Source organism: Carcharhinus amblyrhynchos, chromosome 1, assembly GCF_965287045.1.
Source record: "Carcharhinus amblyrhynchos chromosome 1, sCarAmb.v2.hapA, whole genome shotgun sequence".
NCBI lineage: Eukaryota > Metazoa > Chordata > Chondrichthyes > Carcharhiniformes > Carcharhinidae > Carcharhinus > Carcharhinus amblyrhynchos.
In genome coordinates this window covers 65,926,148-65,949,215 of record NC_137324.1, presented here as the reverse complement: position 1 = coordinate 65,949,215, position 23,068 = coordinate 65,926,148, and the positions used below count along the sequence as shown (strand labels likewise).

General features: G+C 41.6%; 1 protein-coding gene across 7 annotated transcripts in view; it reads left to right on the top strand.

The window, feature by feature from the left end:
• Positions 1-23,068, top strand: part of pde4d (phosphodiesterase 4D, cAMP-specific) — a 1,181,705-nt gene that overhangs the window by 1,068,384 nt on the left and 90,253 nt on the right. For 4 of the 7 annotated variants that reach the window (XM_080186268.1, XM_080186293.1, XM_080186311.1 and 1 more), the window contains one exon: positions 6,364-6,408. The exons of the other annotated variants lie outside the window; for them this stretch is intronic. In XM_080186268.1, coding sequence (XP_080042394.1) covers positions 6,364-6,408 — 45 coding nt within the window. The remainder of the gene's footprint in view (positions 1-6,363; positions 6,409-23,068) is intronic. 7 annotated transcript variants of the gene reach the window in all.

The window sequence follows — 23,068 nt, the reverse complement described above, 5'->3', positions numbered from 1 at the left end:
TGAACAAATGGAAGGAAACATGCACATAACTTAGCAAGCACTGTACAAGTCACAGCAAGCACAAATCTGGGGTGATATATCAGCTATTGTACTTGCCACAGAGATTGACATTTTTTATTAAGTGTTTCATTAATATTGAAAGGCAAAAATAATGAATAAATAAATTAATAGAATAAACCTCTTACATGAGAAATAATTTGAATGCAGGCCAATTACAATAGAGCTAATTTTTAAATGTGAAAATAGTTTAAACAACAGCAAATAATTGTGAAGAAAATAATTTGCATCATTTTGCACAGAACATTTTTCAGTGTTTTAGTAAGCATATGACTGGCTGTCACTTTTCCCCTCTGCGTAGTAATTTGTCGTTAGAAATTTGGACTTTTCCTTATACTTTATCACATTCAAGAAATGAGATTAGAGACTGTTCGACAATCTCAGTGATGGAATTTGAGAAAGGGCAGACACAAGAAATGGCAGCAGGCCGTAGAGTAGATGGTTTGGTGTAAAGTACTTGTTGTCACACCAGTTCTGTAAGGCCATTGTGTTTATTTTGTTCAATTCATTAATCATTTACGACAATTGCATAAAATCATCCCGGTACCAAAGAAAAGCCAGGCAGCATGCCTGGACTATTGTCCAGTGGCTCTGACATCCAGACACCATTTCTCTAGCTCTACATTCAACCCTGGAACAGCTAAATAACAAAGACACCTATGTCACACTCCTATTCATAGACTACAGTCCAACCTTTAACACCATTATTCCCACGAGACTCATCTCCAAACTTCATGACCTGGGGCTCTGCTCCTCCCTCTGCAATTGGATCCTAGACTTCCTAACCCACAGACCACAGTCAATAAGGATAGGCACCAACACTTATTCCACGATCATCCTTAACACCAGTGTCTCACAAGGCTGTGTCCTCGGCCCCTCACTATACTCTTTATACACTTCTGATTGTATGGCCAAATTCCTCTGAAACTCAATTTTCATGTTTGCTGATGACACCACCGAAGTGGGTTGGATCTCAAACAATGACACGACACAGTACAGGAAAGAGACAGAGAATCTGGTGAACTGGTGCGACAACAATAATCTTTCCCTCAATATCAACAAAATGGAGGAGAGAGTCATCAACTTCAGGAAGCATAGTGGAAGACAACACCTGTTTACATGAATGGGGACAAAGTAGAAATGGTCCAGAACTTGCAAGTTTTTAGGTGTCCTGATCACCAACAACTTGTCCTGGTCCCTTCATGCCAACACTATTGTTATGAAAGCCCATCCATTTTCTCAGGAGACTAAGGAAATTTGGCATGTCTGCTACAACTCTCACCAACATCTAAAGATGCACCATAGAAAGCATTCTTTCTGGTTGTATCGAAGCTTGGTATGGCTCCAGCGCTGTCCAAAACTGCAAGAAACTACAAAGGATTGTGAACGAAGCCCAGTCCATCACTCAAACCAGCCTCCCATCCATTGACTCTGTCTACTTCCTGCTGCCTTGGCAAAGCAGCCAGCATAAACACCTTATGCATCCTGGACATATTCTCTTTCATCTTTGTCCATCGGGAAAACAAACAAAAGTCTGAGGACATGTTCCAAATGATGCAAAAACAGCTTCTTCCTGCTGCCATCAGACTTTTGCATGGACCTACCTTACATTAAGTTGATCTTTCGCTACACCCTCTGTAACACTATATTCTGCATTCACTCCTCTATGAATGGTATACTTTGTCTGTATAACGCACAAGAAACAATACTTTTCACTGTATACCAATACATGTGACAATAATAAATCAAATACAATGAAAGACTATGATTGTGATTTCAAGGGAAAAAAATAAGATCTTGAAAACTGACTTTTTTGTCTACAAACAGGGTAGTTCAGTTCTAAATTTAGGATTTGACAATTGACAAGAAGCAAGAATACTCTCAAAAAATTTATAACTACCAAAGAGAGATAGGGGATGAAATTTATGAGGTGCTTCTGGCCCCCATGCAGAGTTTACAAATACTGAAAATACTAAGCTAAGTTGGAAAACAACTGACGTTGACAGAATACGAACGTTCTGAATAGTGTCAACTGATGTAGTTTGGGAGGAAAAATGAAGACAGGCAATATAAACTAGATAGCTCAATGGTAAAGGGAAGGAGGGGGTGGATTGCAGGTACAGACACCTGAAGGTTTGAATGTACAAACATCTGAAGGTGGCAGGAAAAGTTGACAAATTGTAAAGAAAATGCAGATTGGATCTAATGGTTAATAAATTTTGCCTGATGGGCTTATTTAACACCCTGTCCTGAGGCAAGTTTGGAGGCGGTAGGTATTTAATCAGGCAGAAGCGTGGAGGTGGGAACCCTGCCATCATCCCACCTTTGCCCCAATTAACTTTAGAACAGGAAGACTGGTACAGAAGAGGTTTGATGTGGAGATGCCGGCGTTGGACTTGTTGTGAGACTAAAAAAGTTTCACAACAACAGGTTAAAGTCCAACAGGTTTATTTGGTAGCACAAGCCACAAGTTTTCGGAGCACTGCCCCTTCATCAGGTGAGTGGGATTTGTGTTCACAAACAGGGCATATATAAACACAAACTCAATTTACAAGATAATGGTTGGAATGCGGGTCTTTACAGGTAATCAAGTCTTAAAGGTACAGACAATGTGAGTGGAGAGAGGGTTAAGCACAGGTTAAAGAGATGTGTATTGTCTCCAGTCAGGACAGTCAGTGAGATTTTGCAAGCCCAGGCAAGTCGTGGGGGTTACAGATAGTGTGACATGAACCCAAGATCCCAGTTGAAGCCATCCTCCTGTGTGCAGAACTTCGCTATCGGTTTCTGCTCAGTGATTCTGTGTTGTCGTGTGTTGTGATGGCCACCTTGGAGGACACTTACCCGATGATCAGAGACTGAATGCCGTAACTGCTGAAGTGTTCCCCAACAGGAAAAGAACACTCTTGCCTGGCGATTGTTGAGCGATGTTCATTCATCCATTGTTATAGCATCTGCATGGTTTCCCCAGTGTATCATGCCTTGCGACATCCTTTCCTACAACACGTCAGGTAGACAATGTTGGTCGAGTTGCAAGAGTATGTACTGTGTACCTGGTGGTTGGTGTTCAGAAGAGGTTTACCAGGATGTTGCTGGTAAAGTCTTGAGGCTATTAGCTATGAGAAGTTGGATAAACTTGGTTTGTTCTCACTGGAATGATGGAGGTTGAGGGATGAGCTGATAAAGGTTTACGAGATTATGAGTGGCATAATAAGAGTACATAGTCAGATGTTCTTTCTTAGGATAGAAAAGTCAAGTTCTAGGAGGCGTAGGTTTAAGGTGCATGGGGAAAAGCTCAGAGCAGATGTGCGAGGTGAGTTTTTTTACACAGAGTGCAATGAATGTCTGGAACGCACTGCCTGGGAAACAGGTAAGATAGTGGCATTTAAGGGACAACTAGACAAATGCATGAATAGGATGGGAATGAAAAGATGCGGACTCTGTAAGTGCATACAATTTTAGTTTAGGTAGACATCATGATCGGCGCACGTTTGGAGAGTCGAAGGGCCTGTTTCTGTGCTGTACTTTTCTTTGTTCTTTGTTGTTCTTCAGACAGCCTTGCTGCTCTCTGCAAGTTAAGGCCTTAAGTACACAATTGTGCCCACTTAAAGCTTCATCCCATCACGGCTGGGGACTTGCCACTTAGGAAGCGTAAGAAAATCCCTGTTAGGTTTGCTTCCAGGCACCCAGGAGGGAGTCCCTCATTGTTGAACTACCTGATATTGGGAAGGGCAAGCCCACTGAGAATCACCTCTCTGCCCTTGTTATCAAATACTCTCACCAACTGCATAACACAATCACACGCTCACTCACTTGTAACCTGGGTCCATTGCTGGGAGCAACCACCACTCCCACTGGCTCTGTCTGCACTGCACAGCATCTTTCAGCACTGTGTTCTTGAGTCCCCAGCTGAAAAGTCTCCAGCTATCCACCTTCGTGCCTGATTATTGTCAGTGGGCCTTCCTAAAAGGAGGCATCATGAGGCTGTCACCATCTCTCTGGCCAATGCATGAGACCCTGCATTGCCTGCATCAAATTCCGGCCTTTAAAGCACGGCAGTTATATTAAACCTTTATAATTCACTGGTCAGGCCTCAGCAAGAGTTTTGCATCTAACTCTGGGCAACATGCTTGAGAAAAGATCTTTAAGAGGGTAAAAAGGAGATTATCGAGCAAGACCTCAAATATAGTAATCTCCTGATTATTCCTGCTGCCACATGCTAATAAGTACAAAAATAGGAACATAGGGTAGATGAATGCATAGCTGAAAGAATGGTGCATTATATGGGCTTTAGATTCCTGAGATATTAAGACTTGTTAGCCGCAATTCTCTGGGTTTGCATGGCCCACTGCTGCTGCCAGCAAGAATGGAGAATTTGGCGCTCAGCCAATCTCTGTTCACAGCAGCAGGACCAGAGAATTCCAGCCATTGTGGGGAAATGGGAAATCTATGTAGGCATGAAAGTTGCACTTCAACTGAGCAGGAACGAATGCCCCTGGCCATTTACTATTAATGTTGGGAAGTTCCAAATCTCCATTGTAGACATCACGCACGGTGGCACTGTGGTTAGCATTGCTGCCTCACAGTGCCAGGAACCCGGGTTTGATTTCCCAGCTTGGGTCACTATCTGTGTGGAGTCTGTACATTCTCCCCATGGGCTTCCTCCGGTTGCCTGCCACAGTCAGAGAGGCACGCTGGTTAGGTGTATTGGCTATGCTAAATTTTCCCTCAGTGGATAGAGCCGTGAAGAAGGCTTATAGTATGTTAGCATTTATTAACAGGGGGTTTGAGTTTAACAGCTGTGGGGTTATGCTGCAACTATACCGGACGTTGGTGAGGCCACATTTGGAATATTGTGTTTGGTTCTGGTCACCTCATTATATGAAGGATGTGGAAGCATTGGAGAGAGTGCAGAGGAGATTTACCAGGATGCTGCCTGGTTTGGAGGATAGGTCTTATGAGGGAAGGTTGAGAGAGCTGGGGCTTTTCTCTTTGGAGCGGAGGAGGATGAGAGGCGACTTAATAGAGGTTTATAAGATGATGAGAGGGATTGATAGAGTGGCCGTGAGGAGGCTATTTCCTTGGGTGGATGTAGCTGTTACTAGGGGGCATAGCTATAAGGTTCATGGTGGGAGATATAGGGAGAATGTCTGAGGTAGATTCTTCACTCAAAGAGTGATTGGGGTGTGGAATAGACTGCCTGCTGTGATAGTGGAGTCAGACACTTTAGGAACTTTCAAATGGTTATTGGATAGGCACATGGAGCACTCCAGAATTATAGGGAGGGGATAGCTTGACCTTGGGATTGGACATAGCTCGGCACAACATTGAGGGCCGAAGGGCCTTTCCTGAGCTGTAATGTTTTATGTTCTATGTTCCCGAACAGGTACTGGAGTGTGGCGACTAGGGGATTTTCACAGTAACTACATTGCAGTGTTAATGTAAGCCTACTTGTGACACTAATAAATAAACTTAAACTTATGCTAAAAAAGATCATTAATAAAAGTTCATTGAAATCTCCTGAAGTACGTAATCCTGTATAAAAACAAACATTTTCTTTGAGTACTTAATCATCTATAAAACAATCATTTGTATTAATATCCCCACATTAAAGACAGCCAATCCCTTTCTGACCATTAGATTTGTCAATCAAACTATGAACCTGCCAGCTCCCCACTATGATAATTAATGATTATGGAAACTGTCAAGTAGTAATAATACGGTAATGATAGCACTCAGACCTAGTCAACAGCATCTGTTGAAATTGCAAGCATTTTGTATGCAGGCTGGCTTATTTGTTCCTAAATTTAAGGACTGGGGATTTAAATGACTTGAGAGTTTGACAGTTCCACAGATCTTTTTATTTTTTACATGCATTCACATCTACTCTTAATGATCCCAAATTGGTACCTGACCCCTACCAAAGAGTACCTGACCTCTGCAAAAGAGTTGCTAACCTTTCCCAATATGTACTTGACCTTTCCTAAAGGGAAAGGGAGTCTCTGCTCATTCCAAAAGATTACCTTAACTTTCCCAAGAACTTCAGTCCGAATGACTGATGTTAATTTGATGAGAGGATGAACAGTGAAGTCCAAGCTCAATGTAGAAATTTCAGAGGGGAAGTTAAAAGATAAAGAAATGCAAAGAGAAAGCATCAGAAGAGGCTGACAGCTAAATTGAAATTATTTTATAGTACATGGGTAGTAAGAGGTCAGATAGCACTGATTATGGACTAAAAAGGAGATTTACACATGGAACAAAGGGTATGGGTGAGGTATTAAATCAATACTTTGCATCTGTCTTTACCAGGAAGAAGATGTTGCCAAAGTCATAGTGAAAATGGAAGCAGTTCAGGTGATCAATGGGCCACAGATTCCTTAAAAGGGGAAGGTATTCAAAAGAGTAGGTGTACTTTAAGTTAAGTCACCAGGACTGGATGGGATGAACCAAAAGATGCTGAGGGAAGTATGGGTGGAAACTGAGGAGGTAAAGGCCATAATCTTCCAATTCTCTTTAGATGCAGCGATGGTGCCAGGGGACTGGTACCATGCAAATGCCACAGCCTTGTTCAAGAAAGGGTATAAAGATTTTTTTAAAGAAGAAAGTACAGACATGTCAGAGGGATTGACACTCCTGGTTAAGTACATGGTAAATGCCATGTACTTGATTAGTCTAGCAATTGGATACTTAATCAGGGAATTCAAACTCCAATAGGCCAACCTCAATGACCTGACTGAAGTCCTGACGTGGGAAAGTTTTTGTGAGTGATAATCTGAGACAAAATTAACAGGTTCTTGCAGAAATGGAGCACGCCAGAATGATAGGGAGTGGGATAGCTTGATCTTGGGTTCAGACATAGCTCAACACAACATCAAGGGCCAAAGGGCCTGTGTTGTGTTGTACTGTTCTATGTTCTATGTTCTATAAGTGTGGATTAATTAAGGAAAGCCATCAGTGATCTGTTAAGGATAAATCATGCTTCTCTAATTTGATTGAGGTTTTTGATGAGGTAAGAAAGAGGGTTGATGACGGTAATATGGTTCATGTCGTGCATATAGACTTCCAAAAGGCATTTGAAGCACCACATTAGCAACTTGCCAGTGAAATTGGAGCCCATGGAATAAAAGGGATAGTGGCAGCATGAAGTCAGCTCAATCACAGGAAACATGAACATTTTCAATCCAGAGGATGGTAAATTTAGTACTTTTTGTGACTTGTTTTAATGACTTAGAATTGGGTGTACAGGGCACAATTCCAAAATTTGCAGATGGCACAAATCTTGGATGTATTGTGAAGTATGAGGAAGAACATCACAGACTTCAGCAGGCTGGCCAAATGACAGGTGAAATTTAGTGATGCATTTTTCAGCAAGATTGAGGAGAGGCAATTTAACATAAAATGTATAATTCTAAAAGTGGTGCTGGAAAGACCTGGAGCTACACGTGCATAAAACATTGATGGTGGCAAGGCTGGCTAGGAACATCATTAAAAAGTCTTGCAGACATTGGTGATGTAGTAGTAATGCCATGGATTAGTAATACAGAGACCCAAGTTCATGCTGTGGGGGTCAAATCACTCTACCAGATTCATGGTGATCATGGGTTCAAATCCCACCATAGTAGCTGGTTGAATTTAAGTTTAAGTAATAAAATCTGTAATTGAAAGCCAGCCTCAGTAATAGTGACCATGAAATTACCATTTTTAAAAATCTGGTTTACTAATATCCTGTAAGGAAGGAAATCTGACACCCTTACCTATCTGACCTGTATGTGACACCAGATCCATAGTAATGTCATTGATTCTTGTCCTCTGAAGTGACCAAATAAGGATGAGCAATAAGTGCTGGTCTTGTCAGCAACACCTACATCACATCAAAACAGTTTTAAAAAACTTGTGAAATGAGCTAAAATAATGAGGGGTATAGATCAGCTAGATCATCAACATCTTTTCCCAAAAGTAGGGACTCTAAAACTAGAGGGTATAGGTTTAAGGTGAGAGGGGAGAGATACAAAAGGGTCCAGAGGGTCAATTTTTTCACAGAGGGTGGTGAGTGTCTGGAACAAGCTGCCAGAGTAGTAGCAAGTACAATTTTGTCTTCTAAAAAGCATTTGAACAGTTACAGTGGTAAGACAGGTATAGAGGGATATGGGCCAAATGTGGGCAATTGGGACTAGCTTAGTGGTAAAAAAATGGCATGAACAAGTTGGACTGAAAGACTTGTTTCCATACTGTAAACCTCTACTATATCTGTTATGATTATTAGGATGTCTAGTTCAATTTGATGTTTAAACTGATTAGGATTCCTTTCCTATTCTTGCGCTTTTCTCTATCACCATACAGTATCGTTGGGCCCACTTATGGAGGGTCCAGCTGACATGTATTTGCTTCAGAAAAGCAAAAATTTAGTGATAAAATAATAAAATCCATTTCACTACTATTCAGTCCAACTTTTCTCTGCACAGAATTCATCTCAGAGATTCTGGCCACGTCTTCGGATTACCATCAAATTATGAGTAATTGTCTTGTTCCCATTTCCCATACTTTAAATGGGAGGAAGACATGTTTTCAAATTTATGAACATGGGAAAAGAACATTAGATTTGACAATATTTGTCCTATCTGTTAAATGCTGCAACCTTGTACATCACACTTTTCCCCCCTTGGTGCTAAATAGTATCTGTAATTGTTCATTACATTTCACACATTACTGGCAAGAAATAATTTACATTTATATAAGCGTGTTATCACAACCTCAAGGCATCCTTTTGTGTCCATTGAATTACTTCAGAGGTTGAACCATTATTGTTAAGCAGGTAGAAGTAGCAGCCAATTCTCATAAAGCAATGGGATGAATAGCTAGATAATGATTGGTTCTAAAGCTGTTTTCAAAAATGCTGTTGTTACAGCAGGATTTGTTCACTTTCTTCAAGTCAAACCAAACCTCTTGATTGTGTTGTCATACACTCCATGATTGTGTTATCATACAATCATGGAATTCCATCTGGCCATCAAGCCTGCACCGACTTTCCACAAAGAACATCCCATGCATGCCTCTCCTCCGTCCTATCCCCATAACCCTGTACATTTAGCATGCAAAATCTACCTAACCTGCACATCTTTGGATTGTGGGAGGAAACCAGAGTTACCAGAGGAAAGCCACTCAGACCTAGGGAGAATGTGCAAATTCCACACAGACCGTCATGCAAGGCTGGAATTGAACTCAGGTCCCTGGCACTGTGAGGTAGCAGTGCCAACCACTGTGCTGTCCATGAGGGGTGGCATTTACCTAGTCACCTGCTGTCCTCCAAATAGTACCTTAGCATTACACCAACATAACCGACAGACAATGCCTTAATTTAATATCTCATCTAAAAGAAAACACTTCCAACAATGCAGTATTCCCTCAGTACTGAAATGCTAGTCTAGTCTATGTGCTCAGATACCAAAGTGGAGTTTAACCCAAAATCTGCTGGCTCCAAAACAAATGGAGAAATCTGCTCATTAGTCGAGTGGAACTAAGCAGAATTTAAACTTAGAGTCACAGCGCCAAGGAATAGAGGCTGCAAACAATACTGTAATAATGATGTAGATTGGACTGTGCAGTGATTTTCTTTAAGTGCTTCTTTCGCCCAGACAACATTATTTTCAGCCCAGAGTGTCCAAGGCTTAACTGATCATTGTCGAGATTCTCATCAAGGAATCTTGTTTGATGAAACCCACATTCCAATTGCAACCCAATTCTAAACTATTTCATCTATGTGGTAGGAAAACTGAGCAGCCACATAGCTTTACTTACGTCAGTGCTCTTCATTCTTCAACTTTAGTTTCTGAGTCTGTTACAGGAGACAAGAGACACAAAGATCAGCATAAAGAGCTCTGCCTTAACAGTACATGGTTATTTCAGAAATAATGCTATAGTCACTTGACTCCCAAATCCATAGAGTAAATTTTCGCATTTTCAATTTTATGACAGTTCCAAAATTGTTTACTGCCTTGTGGTTTACAAAGAACGAAGAAAAATATAGCATAGGAACAGGCCCTCAAGCCAGCCAAGCCCGTGCCGATCATGATGTCCTTACTAAACTATAAAAACCCTTCTGCCGTTACTTGGCCTGTTTCCCCCTATTCTCTCCCAATTCATGTACCCCTCCAGATTCCTCTTAAATGTCACTAATATGCCTGCTTCCACCACCTCCCCGGCAGTGTGTTCCAGACACCCACCAATCTCTGTGAAAAACTTGCCCCACACATTAAACCCCTTAAACATTCCCCCTCTCACCTTGAACCTGTGCCGCTTTGTAATTGACACTTTCACCCTGGAAAAAAGTACCTTAGCATTACACCAACATAACTGACAGACAAGGCCTTAATTTAATATCTCCAAAAGAAAACACTTCCAACAATGCGGTATTCTTTCAGTACTGAAATGCTAGTCTAGTCTATGTGCTCAGATACCAAAGTGGAGTTTAACCCAAAATCTGCTGGCTGCAAGACAAATGGAGAAATCTGCTCATTAGTCGAGTGAAACTAAGCAGAATTTAAACTTAGTCACAGCGCCAAGGAATAGAGGCTGCAAACAATATTGTAATAATGATGTAGATTGGACTGTGCAGTGATTTTCTGTTACAGGAGACAAGAGACACAAAGATCAGCATAAAGAGCTCTGCCGTAACAGTACATGGTTATTTCAGATATAATGCTATAGTCACTTGACTCCCAAATAGTCACTTGACTCTCTGACTATTCACCCTGTCTAAGCCTCTCATAGTTGTGTGGACCTCGATCAGGGCTCCCCTCAGCCTCCGCCTTTCCATTGAAAACAATCCTAGTTTATTCAACCTTTCGTCATTGTCAATACCCTCGATACCAAGCAACATCCTGGTGAGCCTTCTTTGCACTCTTTCCAAAGCTTCCACATCCTTCTGGTAGTGTGGTGACTAGAACTGCACACAATATTCCAAATGCTACCAAACCTTTCTTTACAATCCAGCAGCTAAAGGGACTAAACAAAGCATTTCGATATTGAGTTTGCCATTTTATGATTACAGCACAAAAGGCAAACATTCGACCCGTTATGTCTACGCTAGCTCCCTGTAAGAGCAACTCGGCAAGTCCCACTCCTCATGTCTTTTCCCCAAAACCCTGAAAACCTTATTTATTCAGCTGATTATTCAATTCCCTTTCAAAAACCTCAAATTGAACCTCCCTCCAACACACCAAGGCAGTGCATTCTAAATTCTAACCACTCACTGCCACAAAGGTTTTTCCTCAAGTCGCTTATGGAAACTGGATTACCCTGAGGAAACCCACACAGACATGGGGAAAACGTGAAAACTCCACTCAGACAATGACCTGAGGCCGGAAATGAACCGAGTCATAAGGAGTGCAAAATACACCTCATATTTGGAACCAAAATAGATCCATCATGATTTTGGCAGTTAGAGGGTGGATAGTAGAGGCTTTTTCCCAGGATGTAAGTGTCAGTTACAAAGGGACACAACTTCAGGGTGAGAGGAGGAAAGTTTAAGGGAGATGTGCGAGGGAAGTTTTTCACACAGAGGTGGGTGCCTGGAAGGCGCTGCCAGAGGAGGTGGTGGAAGTAGGCACATTAGCAACATTTAAGATGCACCACCATGCTCAGTTGGAACAGTTATTCCCTATCTTCTTGGTCTAGACTCCTCATGTTTTTGAACCCTTCTATCAAATCTCTGCTTCGCTAATGAACGCGTCCTCATCTTCTCCAAACTGTCCTCATTACAGAGCGGGATTTTCTATCTCTTTCTGCTGTTGGGATCATTTGGTTCCGTTGACACTAAACCCTCGCCACAGGTATCCTGTGTGGATTCAAATTGAAACAATTGCCTGTGACGATTTATTTCCACGATTCGCTAACGGATGTGTTGTTTTGGTGCATTTGAAAAGTGTGATTGTACAACAACTTAGCATTGGTGAAAAGTAGTTTTTGCAAAATTTGCAGTATAATTTGGGATTGAGCGCTCAGCATGACTCCAGAGGGAGAGAGTGACAGTCCCTTCGGAGATTAGTCTCACATCACTTTCTAGTTAATTCTGCAAATATTGTTTACAAAGTTAGATTCTCTGCTCACCTCCCTGCTATTAATTTCAATGTTTAGAGTGTGGAAGAGCAACTCTGCACCTGTAATCAACGTGTCATGTACAGAGCTCTCTCCTCATCAAGCGAATGAAGGTCCACTCAGATGGTGCGAACCTACCATTGCCCATTGGAATCCATAATTTATTTGCTGATCTGAAGCTGGTAGACGTAGTTCAGTTGCAGCTATGATGTGCCTTCAATAGTATATAAAGAGTGAAGAAAGTACAGCACAGGCCTTCAGCCTTCGAAGCCCATGCTGAACATGATGCCCTAACTGAACTAAAGAAAAAAACCTTCTCCATTAGTCTGCCCTCCCTATTCATGTACCCATCCAGATGCCTCTTAAATGTTGCCGATGTGCCTACTTTCACAATCTCCTCTGGCAGCGCCTTCCAGCCACCCATCTCTGCGTGAAAAACATGCCCCGCACATCTCCCTTAAACTTACCCCCCTCTCAGTTTGAACCTGTGTCCCTTTGTAATTGACACTTCCACCCTTGGAAAAAGTCCCTAACTATCCACCCTCTATCTGCCAAAATCATGATGGATCTACTTTGCTTCCAAATACAGGGTGTATTTTGCACTCCTTATGAGCACTAGGATCATCACCAAAGATATTTTGCCATTCTGCACTCAAGGAATGAAAGAAACTATTTTGCATCTTGCTCAATCTGCTAGTTGTTAAAAGGCCTGCTATCTCTGGTGAGTTCTGAATGCTGTACATGGTGCTCCAGGTTTCACACAACTTCCATGAAGCCTGAAAAGAACAATGCATGTATCAAGGATCTGGTCTCCATTTTTCAAATCAGTTTCTGAAAGAGAGGGATGCCTGAAATAATAATCTTAAATTTCAAGATACATTTCTTCAGTCCCCCAGTAAAAGTGAATGGTTGTGAACATTGTAGTGAGCCAGTCCCCAGAGTATAGAACATAGAAAAACTACAGCATAAACAGTCCCTTTGGCCCACAAGTTGCGCCGATCACATCGCTACCTACTAGACTTACCTATAACCCTCAATCTTATTAAGTCCCATGTACTCATCCAGAAGTTTTTTAAAAGACCCTATTAAATTTGCCTCCACCACCACCGACGGCAGCCAATTCCACTCACCCACCATCCTATGGTATGGTATGGACAGGCACCGTGGAGCAATTTGAAATCATAGCACAGCCATGCTGAGGCATTGAATTGGTTCATTGCATTTAAGTGGAGTGCTGGAAATACTTTTAAAGAGTTGTGCATAAATGGAAGAAAATTTAGTAAGTTTCTATTTACCAGTACTGGCAAATGTGCAAGAGCAGCATTGATGAAAGCAGTGCAATAGATATTATATATCTGGATTTCCAAAGCATTTTTGATAAAGTACAATATAGCAGACTGTTTGGCACATAGAAACACATTAGGTAGGATTTTCTGCCTGTGTTCATCCCAAAATCAGAAAATCCCATCCGAGGTTAATGGACCTTTGCATGATCGGCTCCCCGCCTGCTATGATTCCCATGGTGGGCAGGATAGGAAAATTCTGCCCAAGGGACAAATGGTTAAAAGGGACAGTGGTAGGTTGTGTAGGTAATTGGCTAAGGGATAAGAAGCAGAGATGTAGGTAAATGGATGTTTTTTTTGATTGGACGGAAGTGTGCAGTGGAAGTCCCCAGGTTGGTAAATCATTACATTTCTTATTATATGTAAATAACCTGGACTTGGGAATGCAGTTCTGACATTTGTGGATGATACAAATTTGACAATATGGTAAACAGTAAGCAAGATATTAGCAGGCCACAGGAAGTAGTCTGATGAAATGGTAAGCACAAGGCATGTGCAGTTTAATGTGGATAAGTGTGATGTGATGCACTTTGAGAGAAACAACACGGAGAGACAGTATAATCTAAATGCGTACTATTTTGAAAGGGGCACAGGAGCAGAGGGAACAAGGATGCATATTCACAAGACTTTATAGATGGCAGGATAGGTTGATATGGCATCTAAGAAAGCACATGAGGTATTTGGCTTTATGAATAGGAAAACTGAATACAGTAACATGGAAGTCATGTTAAATATTTACAAATCTCTGGTTGAGTTTCTGCTGGGATATTGTGTACAACTATAATCGTAGTTTAGGAAGGAAATCAAGGTCTTTGAGACAGTACAAAGGAGGTTTTCCAGGATGATATCAGTTACATGAGGACATTGGAGAAACTCAAATTGTTGTTCTTAAATCAGAGAAAATCAAAACTGTGAGGAGTTTTAATTGAGCAAATGGAAAGTAACTATTCACTCCCTAGTAACCAGAGATCATGGATTTTAAAAAATTACAAGGGAGGTAAGAATTATTTCACACACAAAGTTAAGATTTGAAATACATTATGTAAAAGGATGATGGAATCAGTTTCCATAGGAAAAAAGTTTGTGTGGAACTACATTGGCCACTTCTTTTAAAGGCCAGCTGGCCAAAAGTCCTTATGCATTGTAAGAATCTATGTACGATTCTGTTCTGTGCTCGTCAGGAGTTAATAGCACCTCGACAGGCTCTTCCTTGAGGTTAGTCAGTGGTTTCATGATCCCAGCACAATTCAGCATTAAACTTTATCTTTTGTTCATAATCTTTATAAAAAACACTTACTACTGTAAGAATGTCAAAAAATGAAAGCAACTAGCCAGTATTTGGTGATAAATTGATACTTTGGAAGGTTTCACCTGATTGTTTCTCCAGTTGTGAAAGAATTTTACTGTGTTCTCTCCTTGTCTCTAGCTATTTAACTATGAGATCCTATAAGTTTCAAAGAATCCACAATGGTATAAATTAATTTGTGATTAAAAGATGCGAAATGAAAAGGGTAAATGGGATTTGTTTCTTCAAAGTTTATTTTATAATATATTCTTGAGCTTGTGATGAGTGAGTGAGCAATTGGAATGTTGTCATCGAGCCTGACATTTGATTGATCTTCAAGACGTTGCTGACGTTAGTTTCAACATATTTCACAATGTAGTTTGTGAGACAGCCTTTTAGGCGATATATTAGACGTCCCATATGCGTATTGTGAAAACACAATGAACACTATGAAATAAATTTTTAGTGAGGCTTTCTGCATGAATTCATCTTCAACCACATGCTTTGAGACAAAAATTAATAGCACATTGATGCATCTTTATTTTGAATGCCAATCGCAAGATGTGCTGTCATTCAAAACCTTGAGACCGTTTTTCCTCACAAGCCTCAGCAGCAATTATTATGCACTGTTGGACATTCTTTCGAAGTTCCAGCCCACTTGTATTTTATGTCGGAAAAAATAACTTCGTCTCATTATTTCCATCATGTTCTGGATTGTTCTACATAAAGTGAGGAAACAGCTCTTTCCATCCAGTAGAACTTAAGTATTTCAATCATTTGATACACATAACACTGTTAGGTCTCAGGATATATTTTCCATACGTTGCAGCCTTCACCCTCAAAGGACCACCCAGGATGGGAAATCCAACATCAGATCAGCTGTTCCAGCTCAGCTTTTTACAAACTACAGCAATGAGCATTTGACAACAATGACCTTCACAAGTCAACAGAAGTCTTTGTACAGAGCAATTTGCCATCACTACACTCCAAAACTGCAGTGAAATTTAAATTGTGGATAAGAATACTGGGGAAATTCCTTCAACAATGTCACCACTGCATTCTCTGGTTCAATGGGGAGACCAATGAACAAATGCTGGTGTCCTTTTGAAGCCAGCTCCACGAGAATAGAACATAGAACACTACAGCACAAACAGGCCCTTTGGCCCACAAGTTGCGCCGATCATATTCATACCTACCAGGCCATATAACTATCTGTGACTGCCAATCCCATTAAATCCCATGTACTCATCCAGAACTCTTTTAGAAGACCCCAGCGAGTTCACCTCTACCACCATCGACGGCAGCCGATTCCACTCACTCACCATCCCCTGAGTGAAAAACTTACCCCGACATCTCCTAAATTCAGGCAAAACTCCTGCAAATTTAAATAGGACAGTGCCTGAATGGCTAAAAAGCATCCCCCCCATCAAGTCCTGTTTTCTGAACTCTCAGATGGACAACATTCCAGTGGGGGACAAAGAAAAGGGCACAAAGATACTCTACAGCTCTCAAAGTGTGGCAACATTGGCATTAATGGGTGGGAGAAGCTTGCTACCATTTGTTTAAAAATGGCGGCAACTTGTCCATCAAGATGCATCATGCTTTGAGTATAAAACCTTAACGCTGAGGCAGATTAGTGGCAGAGAAGGAAAGAAAAGGAAGCAAATACTGCGCTCTAGATTCCACTACTTAATGGACCATCCTGCCCCATGTGCACAAGAATTTGCGAGTCAAATATCGGTCTGTTCAGTGAAATGAACCATGGCAGAAACATATGACCCTGACTGGCTATCACCCTTGAATTAAGGGACAGTTGACAATGCTGGTGTCTTGAACTGACACTTCCACACTAACTTCTTTCTCCATAAGTTGTCATAGAGGCAGAGGGCCTGATTTTACCATTGCAAACGGGTGCAAAAACATGGTAAAGTCGAGTGTCAGGCCATTAACGCGATCTGTGCAAATTGTCACTTTACTGAAACCCGGGAATGGCAGCGATTCGATTCGCGCCCAAAACAGGCGCAATGGCAATTTAAATGTATTTGCATGTATTTCAATTGAATTAATGAACTATCCGCCCAACTTAATCAGCATTTCCCCCTTAACCACCATGTTTGCCAATCCGGAACCACGTCGTAATGGACCTGTTAAAGAAAAGTCTGAATTGGGTGCTCCAGCTGCTGATGAGCATGTTCAGTGCTTCCAAAGGCTCCCTGACTCGGGGGAGGTGGGGGTGGGGGTGCAGATTGTTATCTAGGTGAGTGGGTGGGGGGGGGGAGCGGCGGAGAGGAGGAAGAGGAAATGGGTCAGATGTGCTTTTGTGGGGCTGGGGGTGGGGGGGAGCAGGGCGAGTGAGGCCAGACTATTCTCTGTGGGGGTTGGGGGGGGTGTGTGTATAAAATGAGTGAGGCCAGATCATTGTTGGGGGATGGGGGGTGGGAGGTGGGAAGGAGGGAGACAGGTAAAATGTATCTTTGGTGGGGGGCAGATGATCACTGGTGGGGGCGCGGGGGAGCAGGGGCGTCCACTGCCACTCTGCAGGCGATTGGTGGGGGCGGAGGGGGCAGGGGTGGCAATTGGTCTGGGTACTGGGGGTTGGATAAGGAGGACAGCGATGTGTGTGGGTAGTGGGGGTGGGGGAATAAGGGGGACAGTGATGTCCCACTTTTTGCCCCCGGGCTGCTTTCTGTGACCCGGGAATGATCTGACAGGGGCGCACTTTTTAAAATTGTCTTTCTAATTGCGCATGTGCGGTTCAGAGCTCCGATCGTTTTGGCCGCGCTAAGCCCCACCCACAATGCGAATGGGACTAGAGATGTTCTTTTCAGGCTGAGTGTGTTTGGGGGCGCCTGAAAGCAGATTTCTAAGTCAGATCTGCATTACGCCCAGATTCAGCACTTAGAACGAAAATAGTAAAATCGGGCCGATAGACTCAGAAGTGTACAGCATGGAAACAGGCCCTTCGGCCCAACTTGTCCATGCCCCCTTTTTTTAAACCCCTAAACTAATCCCAGTTGCCATCATTTGACCCATATCCCTCTATACCCATCTTATCCACGTAACTATCTAAATGCTTTTTAGAAGACAACATTATACCCGCCTCCACTACTACATCTAGCAACTTGTTCCAGACACTCACCATCCTCTGTGAAAAAATTGCCCCTCTGGACACTTCTGTATCTCTCCCCTCTCACCTTAAACCTATGCCCTCTAGTTTCAGACTCCCCTACTTTTGGAAAAAGCTATTGACTATTTAGCTGATCTGTGCCCCTCATTATTTTATAGACCTCTATTAGATCACCCCTCAGCCTCTTACGCTCCAGAGAAAAAAGTCCCAGGCTATCCAGCCTCTTCTTATAACTCAAACTATCAAATCCTGGTAGTATCCTAGTAAACCTTTTCTGCACTCTCTCTACTTAATAATATCCTTTCTATAATAGAGTAACCAGAACTGCACACAGTATTCCAAACATGGCCTTACCAATGTCTTGTACAACTTCAACAAGATGTCCCAATTCCTGGACTCAATGTTCTGACCGATGAAACCAAGCATGCCAAATGCCTTCTTCAACACTCTGTCTACCTGTGACTCCACTTTCAAGGAGCTATGAACATGCACCCTTAGATCTCTTTGTTCTGTAACTCTCCCCAATGCCCTACCATTAACTGAGTAAACCCTGGTTCAATCTATCAAAATGCATCACCTCGCATTTATCTAAATTAAACTCCATCTGCCATCCGTGTTTGCATATTGTTAAGGGTAATTTTTAGAAGGCAGAATACAATTGTAAATGGTGTTCTTATCATGAATCCAACTATTTTAATGCTTTTGGTTGCCTGATAGAATTTTCCAACAATGTTAAATCAAATTTATCCTAACAATATGCTGTTTTTCTACTGCCATTGAGTAATGTTTTGAACTGTTATACCTTTCATGGAGAGTGAAACTCTTTGCACTAATGACATCCAATCTCAGCATTCAGAGATGGTAGGTGCAGTCCAAGTCTCCCTTTAAATGTACACCAATAAATGTTCCTTCAGTTCAAGTTTGGAAGACACCCTTCTCAAAAACCATGCTATGTCTTCCACATTAGCCAACTTTATGGCATCTGTCAGTGAGATTAACAATCTAGTGCCAGAAAATGCTGACTTGTGAGAGCTTTGTGTAGTTGGTCCACATCAAAAAATAGCAGGTTGAGGTTAGTCAAATTTATTTAATGCAACCCTCCTGCTGTCAATAAAAAAGAGCAGCCTTTCAGGCGAACAATTTGAGCAAAACTTGAGCATAGGTGCCAGAGTTGAAGCTATATTGTGTTAGTAATTCAAAAGAATGTTCAGATTCCTCCTCTGTAACTATAGTAAGTTGTAAACCAATGACCTGAGTCAACAGATGTCAAAGTTGTACTTTCTGATTATTGGACAATGTTAGGAAATTGAAGGGTGTGGTGATGATGTATGCACATCTTTTCCTCTTGTCTTATTATAGAACTCAGCAGGGGGAGGTTGAAAAACAAAATTATAGATCTTCAGCTATTTTCCACCAAGTTCTCTGCTTGCCACTAGTGCATTCAATGGGGTTCCTTGCAGCATTTCCACATTGAATCTGCTGAGAGAATGATTCCTGTGCACTCTTGATTTTCAAAGAGTTAGGATAGTGAGTGGCAGGGTGGCACTGTGGTTAGCGTGCTGCCTCACAGTGCCAAGGACCTGAGTTCCTGGCTTGGATCACTGTCTGTGTAGAGTCTGCAAGTTCTCCCCATGTCTGCATGGGTTTCGTCCAGGGACTCCTGTGTCCTCCCACATTCTGGAAGATGTGCTGGTTAGGTACATTGGCCATGCTAAATTCCCCCTCAGTGCCACTTTTAGCCATATCACCTTCTAATATCTCACATTTCTTGAATGATATAATGGAAGTCTCCATCCTGATTTCATCCCAGGTCTCCACAACCCATTCACATAGGGTTGCTAATGTCAGATATGCTGCTTTCCTTGGTGAATGTCTTCTCTCCTCCAATGATTCAGTCATTGCACTTCTTTCCCATGCTATCCAATTTAAAGAGACATCCGATGGGTGGAAATCGCTTGGTGATCTAACTTCAATAACAATTGTATCATGAACAAGATGTGATCTGATCATGTTTCCATTTCCAGTTTTCTTCCCGCACCCACTGGTGCACTAAGATAGTAATTCTCAGAATAGGCATCGGACCGTGTCCCAGAGGAGAACACATTTTTCTTTATAGGGCAGAAACTCCAAACTTTCCATCTATATTTTGAAACCTTTTCTTCAAATCATCCTTTATGGTGAAAGTGGATGACAACTCCTCTTGGGAATCGTTTTGGGATTGTTTTTCTCTTGAATATCTCCATTGGCTTAAGCTTTGTCCTATTGGACATAGACAACAGCACAATGGTGAATCTGCTCTTTTCGGTTGCCGAATGTCTTCACTAACTTGAAATAACATGCATGATTCATTTACATTTTGTAATAATTTAACATGTTGACATGTTTATGATTGCCCAAGTGAATTCCTTTGCACAACTGAAGAGATTTCATTCCTTTTCCAGTTATCTCTGAGTGATGTTAACCCTGTGACTTCAGCAGAACAGGCAACAGGCTGTTCATTCTTTTACTCCCACAGCAAAGATGCAACATTTCTGAGCTTTAGAAACCCTTAAGAAATTGTCTCCACGTGCACTTATGTGGGGATAGGCTTGGTCACCCAGGCAGGAGGCAGCAAGTGAGACTGACTGAGGTGAAGTGAGTGGTGGCAGGGGAAGCAATGAATGGGGGGACAATTTTCTGATATCTTATTTTTACTCTTGTGGTTGCTGAAGCCTCTAGAATTAATTCACAATCCAGCCACTCTGACATCTGCTATCTCTGTACCCTGAAATAGAAATCCTTCCATTCACAGACACAGGTTGTCAATGTACCCATACTGGCTTGGAAACCAAGAAGCAGGATTCAAAAGCTGTGATCCTGTTTATAATGTAATTTCAAACTTTTTATCGAAGTTTTTATGTTCATTGAAGACTTTGCCTTGGTTGTGCAGTCGTAATTAAGAGGAAAACACACAAAGGTTATTGCAGTGTTGGTTATATGTACACAGTCACTTGAACAGCACAAGAGGTAACAGAGTGATGATGAAGCTAAATGTAATTGATGTGGTATCCTTCCAAAAACCATTTTATAAGGTTAGAAAAGTTAGACCTCATGGACAAACAGAATAGCAGCAACATCAATACAAAATAGTCTCAGTGACAGGGAACAGAGGAGTAATGAACTGTTGTTTTTTTGGACTGGAGAAAGATATAAATTGGCCTTGCCCATAGGTTATATGTTAATGACCTAGCCTTGCATGTTCAGGACATAACTTCAAAATTTACAGATGACACCGAATTTAGAAGTATCTGTATTGTGAACTCCAGAGAGGATATTGCAGAACTTAAAAGCACATAGGCTGATGAGATGGGCAAAAAGTGGCAGATAAAATTTAATGCAGAGAACTGCGTGGTGATTCCTTATGGTGTAAAGAATGAAGAGAGGCAATACAAAATAAAAGGCACAAGTGTAAAGATTGTGCAAGAGCAGAGAGACTTGGGGCTATATGTGCACAGTTAATGTGGCAGTGGTGGTTGCAAAAGCAGTTAATAAAGCAATTGGAATTCTGGGCATTATAGCTAGAGCAAAATGTACAAACACAAGGGAGCAATGATAGGGCTGCATAAAATGTTGGTTCAGCCTCTGTTGGAGTATTCAGTTTTGGGTGTGATGCTTTAAGAACGATGTGAAGGCATTAGAGAGGGTGCAGAAAAGATTCATGGAAATGTCACCAGGGATGAGCAACTTCAGTTATGTCAATAGTTTGAAAAAGCTGGGGCTGATTGATTTGGGGAAGGGAGATTTGATGGGGGTGCTCAACATCATGAGGAGTCCAGGTAGAGTAGGCGAAGAGAAACTGTTTCCACAGAGTTGAGAATCAGACGACACCCACTATTTGAGGAGAAAAGTTTGCAGCGTTGTGGGGAAAAAGTGAATTAATGGAACTTGGTAAGTTGCTCTTGCTGACATGGACGTGATGGGTTGCAGCCTCCATTATGGACATGGGAGAACAATAACCTCAAACCCACAATTTCCTTCCCTTAGTGTCTGCAATCACTGTCGTTCTTTTGGAAAGGTAATTGTGTGTGTTTCTAAAGAACTAGCAGTAGAATTTAATGGGTTCAACTCGAGGATAATTTAGTCATTCTCATTTAGTCTAAATGCTGCATCAGTCACTCGGTACCCATGCACACACGCAGTTGAGGAAAAATATTGTTAATGAAAATAGAGCACTTTTACATCCTGTAAACAAAGGAATAATTCATAATTCACATGCTGAACTTGCTGTAGGAAAACAGTTTTTATGGGCCTGGTGAAGAAGGTAGTCTTTTCTCTCTAGAACTGTAGTTTAAATGAGTTCAGATAGCTGGAGTCAGATAGGTTTATAGTAAGATTCCCAAAGAGATGAATGTTCAGCACATCATGAAGTTAAGCACTTGCGATCTTTGTATCATGAAGCTCAATTTCTTAACAAGTCAATTTAAGTTTAGGCTGGGGGGCTTTTAGAAATCCTTCAGCCTCCAGGTTCTTAGAAGACAAATTTAACGGTACAGTTTCTCTAAGTGTTGCCTTTATAGTGTTTATGTGCATAATTTTCAAAATTTTTCCTGGGCTTTTTAGATAAAGCCAGTTTTGGTCATGTGACCAAAGCTGCTACTGTCGAGCCAGAATGGTTTGTAAATCCAAAGACGTCACAATAATAGGAGATATGTGGTGGTCTTTCTCACTTAACTAATGGATAACCAGTCTCACCAGCTCTCTTTTGTTAAATTGGAGGTTGGAGACATAGGCTGGGATTTCCCAGTCAATTGTCAATTGACAATTGGCCATTTTACAAATGTTCCTGTCCACCTGTGATGATGTCCACTGCTGGCAAGAGCAACAAGTCACGCCCATAAAGTCCAGAGGCCCATTGAATTTGTATTTGGTGTAAATCTTGAACAATGGTGGGTGTGAATTCCACTAAGGTATACTGCCTGTGTATGTGTATTCAAGTGAGAGGTTCTCACCCAGGGTAATTCAATAGAACTTTCCGAAAGTTTGAGGTAGTCTGCATCTAAATGAACAAAGGTCACCTAACTCTCAGTGGCTACCTTAGCCACCTAGTGAGTGTCCATTTTAAAACAATAGAAAGTTCCAGAAGATTCCACAAGAACACAGCCCATATTGAGAGTTATGAATATGATG